The sequence below is a fragment of the Lycorma delicatula genome, chromosome 3 (assembly GCF_047948215.1).
Source record: "Lycorma delicatula isolate Av1 chromosome 3, ASM4794821v1, whole genome shotgun sequence".
NCBI classification, from domain to species: domain Eukaryota; kingdom Metazoa; phylum Arthropoda; class Insecta; order Hemiptera; family Fulgoridae; genus Lycorma; species Lycorma delicatula.
Genome location: NC_134457.1, coordinates 30171942 through 30184279, shown reverse-complemented (window position 1 = coordinate 30184279; position 12338 = coordinate 30171942). Strand labels below are relative to the sequence as shown.

Genomic DNA, 12338 nt, shown 5'->3' with positions numbered 1-12338 from the left:
TTAGAACAACCTTTGCAAATATATAAAAAATAATTAAAAATACATACATATTAAGAGTTATTTGTTTTTGATTACTTGCACTGGTTATATATGAATCAGTTGATGTATGGTTACTATTATTTGAATAAACATACAGTTACTGTTGTGGAAAATGATAGAATTAGTGATTACAGTTATATTTTTCATTACCCAAATTCTTTAAATTGTGTTGCATTGTACTTATTAAATTTTAACATTTGATATATGAATTAAATTGTTTTTATTTTAAAAATAAATCTTTCCTAGATTGCATTGTTTGGTTAAGTATGATATATCGAACAACTTCTTATAAGTAACAGCACTAATACATTTTTAATATAATAATGGTTTTGCTACTCATATTTTACAAATCACTTAATAGTAACGTAAGTACTATATTTATATATGCAATGTTATTTATTATTGTTTAGGTGCCTTAATTTATAAATTCAGTTGCATTCATCGTCCACAGATATGTAATGCAATGTAAATGTTAAAGATTTATAGACATCAGTGGAGGCTCAAAGGAAACCTTTTTTTCTCTTGCTCAGAATTTCAGTTATTCATACTTATTCAATATGACTTATTCGTTATTAATGCAGATCAGGAAAAGTTTTTATTTAAATTATAATTACTTGGAAGCGTGAGATAATACACACTTAAGTGAAAGTTCAACAATTTTAAATACACATTTTATTTATTAGCTCATAATTTTTATTGCAGATTTCTAGATTTTCCTTTATTTCATCAACTTACATGTAGTTTAAATGCGAAATCTTTGTATTGTTACTTTTGTTTTTGCTTTAATTTGACAAAAGTAATTATCTCCATAGTTGTGTTTCTGGGAGAAATAAAAAAAGGATGTGAGCATATAATCAACATATTGAACAAAAGAATTTGTGTTCATTACTTGTTTACAATTATCAGACTTCTTTGCAGGTTTGAAGAATTTGTAGGCGTAGTTTACCTCTGATAATGGGGAAATAGGGATTGTGGGTACATCTTGAGAGTTTTTTTTTGACATATTAAATGACTTGTAAATTAAACTTAAAAAAGAATTCATTCAATTTTTTTTTACATACAGAAGAGTTATAAATTTTGATACCCTAAGTCTAACTTGACAGAAATTGAATTTTTAAATTAGATTGAAGTTTTTCCTCCACTTGTCTTGAACTTATTTTGTGAAAGTTGGGAATTTTTAATTAACATTTTTTTATTAGTCACTAGAAGTATTTTCCCATTTGTTTCAAATTGAATTATTATTATATAAAATTATAAAATCAACCTTTTACTTATAAAGGGCAAATCCACCTAACCGTGGTTTTCTGCAGGTAAGAAAAGAAAGAGAGAGAGAGAAAAAAAAATATATATAAACATTTCATTATTAATAAAAATCACTAATAATATATCAAAATTGCAAGTTAAATATAATTTAGTAATTTATATAAAAAGTGTTTTGTCTTTTAAACTTTATATTAAGCTTGCTATTTTAGAATCTTCATTGATAATTTTAGTTTTAGTTAAAGCATACTAGACAACATATTTAAAAGAAATTTATATATGTGTATGTAAGTAATAAAAATATGGACATCTAAAATGTAGTAGATAAAAAATTGCCAACTTAGCTCCTTTTACAGTTATGAATAAAGAATGCATTCTTGTTGTTTTTGTCTTCTTCTTCTGTTCTTATTTTACTAATATTTATCAGATATCACATAAAGATTTTCTGAAAAAAGTTCTGTTCATTTTGTTGTAGATTTATGTCTTCGTGAAATTGTTTTTCAAACTGTAAATGTCATCATGATACCAGGATGCTATTTCAATTTATCACATTCATACCAGTTCATGTTTGTTTATCTTTATATATTAAGTTATCTTGATATTAATACTAAAAAAATAAATAAAAATAAATATATTTAATAAAAATTAAATTATGTATTAACTAGCATACCCCATCATGACTTCGCCCACAATATAGATGTAGCTTCACTTGCAATGCTTTTTTTAATATAAACAATTTAAGATAAACAAAAAATTTATTAACAATCCTAAATAATCTAGCATCCCCATCATGGCTTTGTCCGTGCTCTATGGTTACTTGTGCTTCCAATCATGATCAGAGGATCGTGGCTCACTTCGCTCTTCCTTCCTATTTCCCTTTCCTTCTCACGTTACTTTCCCTTACTTCCCTTTACCCTTCCTCTTCTCCCATTTCCCTTTCCCCCTTCCTCTTTTATTTTGTCCCTTTCCAGTTCCTTTTCCTGTTTTTCATTTTCCCCTTTTCCAATCTTCCCTTTCTCCCTTCTTTCCCAGTTTTTCAATTTCAGTTGGTTTTCAATGAATTTCGGTATAGGTTCATTGCTGCTAAGCAGTAATCATTGCTAAGCAGTAAAATTCTTTGTTATTCCTAATTTTAAACAGAGAAATACAGCTGTAAAATTTAACAGCATTTTTCTGGAGCACTCACACTCATTCTGTCGCCCTGCGCGTACATGCAATGTATTAATATTACTTATTTGACAAATGTAATGAATTACTTCATTTCCATGTTAACACAAAATTTTGTCTTTTATCGATTTGAACCCCTTAAAACCAATTTTGCAAAATCCTTTCTTAGTGCCCGCCTACTTAAAGATACAAAGGTACCCTGAAAATTTAATAGTTTTGGTTGTTAGTTGATTATGAATCAGTTAAGACATTCTCTTTTATATTAGGGATTATAAATTAATTTATATATTAATTAAATTATTTATATAAAATTAAAATGTATAAAATAATATTTAAAAATAGTTTTTAATTTTTTTTCTAGGAAAGAGCTTTTCAGAAGAAAAATTAAAATTAAGAATAGTAAGTGATAGTGATATTGCATCATTTACTCCAGATATATGGAGTCTTAATCTGACTCTGTTATTAGGGAATAACAAAACAATATCATACGTGCACAAGTTAGATAAAATATTTACCAAAGATTTCCCATTGACTGTTGATTTTAAATGTTCACCAGTTGTTGAAAGTGAATTATCATGTAAAATGATAGCTAAAATTGATGATAATCAACCTCTCTTGATAGTACCGCTTGGAAAGGTGAGTATTTAGAAAAAAACTATTTTTAATTTAGCAGATTAGAATTATTTGTTCAGTTGTTAATTCAGATCAAAAATGGTTCCATGATACTCAAACTATTAACAATAGATTTTTAATCATATTTTTGGATTGATTGTACACTCAACTTTTGATTGCCAGATTTTGTGATACTGGATCAGTTTGGAAAGGCTATTGTAAATATAGTTGTAAGTGGTTAAGTCTGTAATTTCTTGTTTTAAGGAATATGATGCTTAATATATTGTGTCAAGGAGAGAACCTTCTAAAGATGGAAAGTATGGCCCGAGAAAGGGAAAGGGAATGAAAAATGCACGTAGAAAGAGAAAAATCAAGAAACAAGAGAAACAATAGAAAGAAATATTAGAAAAAAGTAGAAAATTGAAAAATCAAGAGAGAATTATTGAAAATAAAATAATAGTTGTGGTAAAAGATGTTTTTAAAGTGTTATACTTGAATGAAAAGGAGAGGATGGGCTTGCAGATGTTTTAAATCAGGGCAACTCGTAGGTCCAGAGGTGTAATTATTGCTCTGAGTCAGTGAGTGATGGTTTGCAATAGTCAAGAGCAGAACACAAATGAAGAGTGCATCAGAAGTATATTCTTGTTTGTGATTGTATTGTTTTACAAAAAACTGTTTTGTGACTTCATTGTGGATAGAGAACAAAGTCATTATTCATTGCTAAAAGTACAAATTAGTTTTCTTTTGTAAATATAATGTTCATTATTGATTTTGACATGAAACGTCTTTAAAATCACACCAAAACATACGGATACCAGAACAGAAATTTGTAGCATAACGAAAAGGTCTATATCATCGTGCCTTAATTATTAGTCTCAGAGATGTAAATGCGGTGTCATTTTATAACTTAAATGGTCAGCTCGCCGATATTACATTGAGTTTGCATCACTGGCAAGTGGGTTGGCAGGGACGGGGCATAGCACATTGCCAAAACTGGAGTTCTCGCTCATTTCCATTCAGTGTAGCTCACAACTTAGACATGATAGCATAGTGATTCGTGTGTTTATGTTTAGAGTTTGTCGAGATAGATCGATTTAAGTAATAATAAGTGTATTTTGGACAATATTTACAGTAAATATTTAAAGTAAATAATAATATTTAAATTTAAAGTAAATGTGTAAAAAAGTACAAAAATTCAATATGTCAGCCTCAGCCCGTGCAAAAGTCAATTGGAAATATAAGTTGCGCATATTGATGGAAAGGGCCACACACAGGTACCCTAAGGTCTGGTACCAAGCGAGCACATGAGACGGTTTCAGAAGCGTTGCAAAGCTGGCACAGCACGCTCACTGAATGACACAGATGGTGCGAGCATCTCTACTGTTGCTTATTATGCCTTATGTCTCTTACTTTTCATATCACAGATGAATGTTGAACAAAATTGTTGAATATTAGTCAAAATAATTTTAGTGTCTGTTTTATGTTAAATTAAAATTTAATATACAGTCATTGTCTTGTTTTTATTTCACTCCAATACACTAAAAGTGACTTGCTGACATACAGACCGACCAATTTATCTACTGAATTGGCTAAATGAAGAAAATAGAATTTTCCATTGGAGACTTTCAGTTTTGTTCAAAAAAAATATGATGGTGGCTCTCCCATTTAACTCTACAGATAAGTTTGTCAGTCTGCAACTCAGAGGAACTTCATCCAAGGTCTGCAACGTTTCATGTTAAACCAACGGGGCTGTGTCCACCCTGTCACAGCCCCACCCGGTTTTTTTGTAATTGTAATTTCATTTTCATCTTAATTTAAAATTTGTAATTTTAAATTCATAAATTTCATACTAAACTCAGAATTATTGTTCGTAACATAAAATTTACTTAATTTGTAAATAATATGAGAGTATTTTGCACGAGTTAGTAAATAAATTTGATATTTGTAAGAATTTTACTGTGTGTAATCTCTCAATATCTGTTATCACAACTGATAAAATATATCATTGTTTTTCTATTGACTATGTTATCATTTTTGTATATTTGTGGTATTTTAATAACAATTTACTCACAATTTTTATATATTTAGCAAACTCTTCAACTCAATCCTATATGTGACAATGGATACATAATGAAGAAAGGTTTTTAATGATAAAAAACTTTAAAACAAGAGTCAATAATTTTAAAGCTACAACAAACATTCCAGTTTAGTGATTATGTTTTCAGGTTTTCTTCTTTCATAAGAAATATATGAATTTTAATTTATCTTCAAAATATAAATTATGAAATAAAAAAAAGTTATTATTTGGATAAGTGAGCTCTTCTGGTTGAAAAGTACAATTGATAAGTGTTTGTTATGATTGGGATAGTTTTCATAAATGTAGAAAGTATGAAAGAAGATTTATTAGTCTGCAACTGGTTAGATATATAAAAATAAATAATAGTTTCATTTGCAGTAAATTGATTTTATTGTGTTATCAATATGAAGTCATTTCTCTTGCTTCAGGTTGAGCTTGATGCTGGATATTTCTTTTCTTTGGTGAAAAATAAATCAGAATTATTAAAACAATTAGTAGAACCACCCATTAAGTCAGAAAGTTCTTGGGATGATTATGATATGGATAATGATAATCATGATGTTACTGCTTCTGCAATAATTCATGATGTTGAATGCAATAGTAATAAAAAAATGGTCTTTTACTCAATAAAACTTGATTCTTCTTTGCTACATGATAAAGTTTTTCAACTAATCTTTCGTAATTCGTCACATAGAATGTCTAAAAATCAGTGGATGTGTCTATCTGGTGAGTACTTTATTCATTAAACAGATTGTGAGGAGCGTTTATCAAAAATTATAAACCATAGGAAGATAATTTTGTACTTCTTAATAAATTACCTAAATGTTTATTTATTCTTCCCATAGTAAACAGTGATAAAACCAAATTTGTATAGATAAATTTGGTATGTATACCAAAACAGATTTTCATTCTTTATGATTCAACTTACCTTATTTGGATAACATAATCTATGGTTATATTGTTTTATCTGATTTATGAAATTTTGTGACCATCTTCTGGTATTGTAGTTAGTGCCAGCTTTCATACTTGATTCTGTTATATATTGAACAAAATAATCCTCTTCAATATCTCTTAAGGCAGTCAGTCTGTGAGTTGGAACATCCTTCCCTTTCCTTATTCTTTCTTTGTATTTCTTAGATAGAGGTACTATTGGAATCAGTTATGACAAATCGATAAAGTTGTGCTGATAAATCTCAAATTATAGCGAATGGAATAAAGATAAGCTTTTTTTTTTGGTAAGAATAGTAAGGTATAATGGACAACAAGAATGCAATACTGAAGCACTGCAAAAACCGGTGAATGAAAACAGAAATAACGCAAGATAGTCTCAGTAGTATAGTATTAAGTACTTGGATAATTTTTGGAAATGCACCAAACATGACTAAATGTAATACTCTAATTAAACTTGAAAGTTAACTTATTTTAAAATTAATGGGACTTTTTTCCAGAGTCTTTCATAACTATCAGCATCATCATCATTTTATATAATTATCAGCATCCTTAGTGAAGTTTTTGATCTAAGTATTGTCTGAATAAACAAGTTCCATTTAAGTGAAAGTGGATCAATTATAAATATTATTAATTTTAATTTATAAAAGATTTAAAAATAAAAAATTGCTTGAATTTAAAAAAATAATAGTAATTTTAAATTAATAATATTCTGTTGTTAAATCAAAGTAAAATTCTAGAATGTTATATTATGACTACAGTTTGTCCTTTACTGGTTTCTAAAAGCTGGTTATATGTTGTAATATAAAGTGAAAATCTAGTACCATATGTAAACATATGCTGTAGAGCTAGCTGTATATGCTAAACCTAGCTGTATTCAGTATAATTATAATTTAATCTTTTATTTTCATATTGGTGATAACATATCGTTATATCTATATTCAGTGTAAGTTAGCAAGGAAAAACTATTTGCAATTCAAGATATTGTATTTGTTTGAAGAAAGAAACAAAAAACTTTGCTTTACATTCTATATGTTTTTCCATCTTTAACAGATAATGTTTTATTATTTTTTTTAATGTGTGCCTCTTATATTTGTTTTTGTTGTTTTGTTATTAAATAAGAAGTGACAGGTTTTATCTTTGAAAACTGGAGATCAGCGTCCGAATTTTTTTAATTGGCAAAAATTATTTTGTTTTCCATTATGAGATTATGTATTGATATGATTTAAATGAGCTTTTATATTGCTATGTGTGTATAAGGTGTACAGAAAAGAATATAAGGGTTTAAAAGCTATTTAATATTTTATAACTGTGACTTATACGAATGAATCACAAATGGAATAAAAGAGTAACTCTCTAGAGTGTTATGCCAATAAGTAGGCATGCCATCTTGTTGACAAATAAAATTCTCGGATCCATCTTTCAGTTACAGAAAGAGCCATGTAAGCAGCACATCCTAATAAGCAACTCCTGTTACGCTTGCTAAAGTAAAAAAGAACAGCGTGTAAACGTGCTATAAGGATATCACACAAAAAACATTTAATTTTTGGAGTCCTTTTCTTATTGTTAAGAGTTCATGGGTTTTTTCTATCCTCCAGATATAGACATTATGTGTGTTAACTTTTCCACTAAGATGAAATGTTAGCTTATCACTAAACAGAATTCATCAAGAAAGTCATCTTGATGGCAACATTTTGATTACAAAGTTGACATGCACACCATAGTCTTTAGGATTTAAAGCCTGTAACATCTATAAAAAGTATGGATGCATATGTAAGCATTTCTTTCAAACACTATACTGTCATCACTGGCATTACTAGTTCACAGTTGGCCTTCCTAACAGATGTTTTGGGATACCGACAAGGTGGAGAGATTATTCACATGTTGAATATCAGTTTCTTCAGATTCCGTTAGTTGTCCCGTACTCTTCCTTTTATACAGATATCTGGTTATTTCAAACCAAGTACGCCATTAACGAATGTTATTGTCACTCGAAGGATCACAATGTAACTTTATATGGAATGCACGTTAAACTGTAACTAAAATTCCAAAAAAACAGAAAGCTTTTGATTCAGGAGTTGCCATCTTTACTAGTGCCGCTGTCAAGCAGAAAGATTGGGAATCAATCTATGGCCATTCTTGCAACTAAAACTTTCCCTTTTGCTATTTGATTCTAGCCTGAAATCAATACTGTGCACCTCATCCAAGAGATATAATAAATTAAATACCTTATATTCTTTTATGCCTATATTAAATTTATACTTGTAAGTCAATTTTTTCAGGATATATTGTTTTAATAAATTGCATTTATTTATTCTTTTAACAATTTTTTTTTTAGAAACAAATTTAAAAGAGGTTACTGCTACAATTGGACATCATTATTGGGTTGAAATAAATTTAAATAAAGAACAGTGTGTTTTAAACATTAAATCCAATAATATATATGCCTGCTACTTAGTTAAGAAAGCTATAAGGTATAGATTGGGAACTGATAATCCAGTGGAATTGGATTCAAACACTTATATAGAGGCTGAGGTATGTTTATTTGTTGCTGTAATTGATATACTGTTAGTTGAAAACATAATTTAGTCAGTGCGCAGTAAATTAATATAATTATGTTTATTTTTCAGGGTATGAAGTATCGTTTTGAATTGGCAAGATTAAGAACGGACTGGGATTTGAAGACATTCCAGGATATAAAGAATGAATTTAGGCATGAAATAATGGATAAACTTTCTATATAATTAAAAAAAAATTGTACATAAATAATGTAATAACAGATGATAATGGAATTAAGAACATCTAAGTTTAAAAATCTATTTATTTAAAAGAAATTTTACCAAATGCTATTGGTTTGCTGGTCTGTTGCTAGTTCTATGAACAGTAAACCTTATGTGTACATGGAATAAATCAAATCACAGAACTCTTGAATTGATAGTTATTATGTTCAAAGATTAACAACAAATACTTAAAGCCAGTTATTAAAATTACCCACACAACAGTTTGTATATAAATTATATCTACATATTTTTTTTCATTATCATAGACATCATTGATGCATTAAATTACATACAGTAAGGAATTTCCAACATTAAAAGAACAATATCAAAAAATAAAATAGCCATCTCCTGATACTTCAATGGGCAGAACTTCCACAAATTACAAAAAATTGCGTATTAGTTGCTGAAATTATTTTTATATAAGTTTAAAATGTGGTAAAATATTTTGCAAGTTTACTGAGTAAGATGAACTTAAGATTAAGGAATAAACAAGTTACTTTTTATTTAAGATTTTACATGTATTTGTAAAAAAACTTGTGATGTTGATTGTTTTTTTTTTTAAAGAATTCTATAATAAATAATTATTTGTTTGGTATTACAAAAATCAGGTGCACAATTAGATTATGTAATTACTTTTTATTAATTTATATTTAACTTAAATTCTGTAAATAGTGTTTTTTTAATTTCGGCATATAATAAAAATGGTATATATATTCTTCATTATACAATACCTTTAGATATAAATTTGAAAGCCCTTATTGAACACCTGATTCTTCAACAGCCTGAATTCTTACAAAGCTAAAGGTTGTCACTGTTTAAGAATAATCTTAATAGCAAAACCTAGCAAAAATTATCCTGATGTTAACATTTATGGGATCATTACAGAGTGAAACCTTGAAAAACATTTGGGGATTTAAAAATGCATATTATTTTGATTAATGAACTTTAAGGAGATGAGGAGTTAAACAAGCTAGATAAAATTAACTAAACAAGTAAATAGTTTTCTAAATCTGCAGAAAAAGGCCTCTTATAAACATACCACACTTTTTTAATCCACGGATTCGTCATATGTTAAAATAGTAATATATAAGGTGTTAAAATGAAAGATACTATTTTAGAAGGTGATGGTAGAACTAGTAATGAGAAAAGTCATAAACCTAGATACAAAAATATTTTGTTTTTAAATTATTGGTTATTAAATTTCATGCTAATTTTAGCTTCTTATTAATATAATTCAATACTAAAATAGTTTGGGCACTAGTTGTGTATTATTTGATCTGAAAAATATAAAAAAGGCTTCCAGAAATAAAATATTTTTTTTAAGTCAACTCAAAAAATTCAAGTTAAAAATGTATTTTAAGTTTAATAACTTCGTAAAATTCCCAATTAACCAATAAAACTTGGTAAAACATTTTATGGAGAATTTAATGCTGGAAAAATTTATGTAAGTAAAGTCAATAAAAAACAAATAGTAGTTTGAGAAATTCAGATTAATTAAAAGTAAAAAAAGGTCAAGTTACTAGAGAAAAGTCAGAATGCAATTTAATATAGTTGTTTTATTTACAAGTCAGCTGATTGTTTGAATATTCTCAATTAATTAATGTATGAAAATGTGATGGACATATACAAGTTTTTGGAATGTTTAGTTGCATGGATATCCTTCACAAACTGATATATGTTTAATTGTTTTGAAGACATTTGGTCACTAGGAAAATTACTAATCATTGAAGCAGATTGTTAATAACCCTACTAAATAATTTGTGGTTCAGGATTCTGCATTTAGGATACCTACATTAACATTTTGTTACTAAACCTTTACCATTTCCATTACAAAATCCATACACGTAAACTGTATCTGCATATGAGTCAAGATGAGAATAATTGTTAAAACACAGTTGAAAAGAATTTTACTTTTTATAAACACAATTAGAATTTAAATTTTTAACAAAGTACAGAGAGGGGGACCCAAAAAAAAAGTTATTTTCTGTAGGCAAGTGGGTTAGCAGTGCTGCCCTCTCCGGCTAGGTTCTTTTACTAGACATTCCCTGCTCAGTTGGCCAGTTAACATTCATTGGAAAACATTGCAGCAGAGTGATTGCTTTCTTAAGCCCCTCCCAATGCTCTCGGTGATTTCATGATTGCAAACTCTAAGAAGCAACACGCCAACTTCAAATTCAGTTTCCTGTCAAAGAAAACAGTGGTAGAAACAATTTCAGTGCTTTGGAAAGGAAGCTGTAAGCGAGGAAAGAATTTATGAATAATTTGCTCAGTTCAGAAGTAACCAAATGTCGTCGCTGAAAGATGGAACCCCATTTGAGTTGCCCCTCAACATCAAGAATTGAGGAAATTGATCAAAAATTTGAATAAATAATTCTTGTTTTTTTGGGATCAAAAAACAAGAAATAAACCCCTTCCTTATAGTCACTGATTAAATATAAATTTTAAACAAAAATAACCACAATCCTAACAAACTGTACCAGTATATAATACTGTATGGGCACCAATGGATCTCATTAAAATTTGTAACAGTGGATCACATTAGATCTCAGTTCATTTAGTCAGTGATGCAAATGTAATAATTCAATTGAAAACATTTTTTAAATAATTAGTTGAGTTTTCTCAGAATTAGAAATTTACAAACTCTTCTTAATTACAATTTAATAAAGTTAATTTAACAGCAGACCCACAATACTTATTTTTATTTGATTTTTTATGACTTCTAAAGAAATATTAGTAATATAATTCTGAAAACCATTTTTTTTATTTAGATCAAAATTAATCATATGCAAATGCAAATTTTTTTCCATATAGGGCCAAAAAAAATTCCAAAATACTTGATCATGAAGGATGCCATGCTGATTTGTTGAAGATACCTTTGATCATAGTTCATGCAATAACTGATTGTACTAATTCTCCAGTACAAGATTAAAGAAAAGCTACGAATGGACTGTATGATAATTAAGGAACCTGATTATCAGAGGCAAATAAGTTATTCAAGGTTATCATTGAGCCTCTCATATAACACTAAATCATTACTAAGATATAGTTGTGTATCAAGATTTGCTAAACTGTACAGAAGAGGAGATTGCTGAATAGGCTTTCTTCTATCTATTGTTAGAGCTTGCAAACCTTGGAATATGCAACAGAATAGAGGACCTCTCCTCTTTTCTTCATATGTTTCAATATTTAATAAACCACTTACAAGAAAGAATATGAGCTGGAGCCATAGTTCTTCTGGATAAAAGACATATAGTGAAGTGCTTTCAGGAAATCTAGGGATTTTTCAGCCTTCTAGATGGAAGTTGAGATTCAAGAAAAATCAGTAGGTAAGTTGAACAGTTTTGAAGCTAGGAAGATTGTTAATGCCTAAACATCAAAAAATAAATCCTTTGTGCATATTGCAACTAGCATTGCTCTGAATATGTCATCACCATAACTACAGGGTGGTGCACGAA

The 12338-nt window shown here is 28.5% G+C and overlaps 1 protein-coding gene across 1 annotated transcript in view; it reads left to right on the top strand.

Moving 5' to 3' along the window:
* The window catches only part of LOC142321486 (uncharacterized), a 36162-nt gene extending 26436 nt beyond the window's left edge, over positions 1-9726 (top strand). The window contains exons 7-10 of the mRNA XM_075359612.1: positions 2828-3102; positions 5584-5881; positions 8442-8638; positions 8734-9726. Coding sequence (XP_075215727.1) covers positions 2828-3102; positions 5584-5881; positions 8442-8638; positions 8734-8847 — 884 coding nt within the window. The 3' untranslated portion in view covers positions 8848-9726. The remainder of the gene's footprint in view (positions 1-2827; positions 3103-5583; positions 5882-8441; positions 8639-8733) is intronic.
* The last annotated feature ends 2612 nt before the right edge of the window (positions 9727-12338 follow it).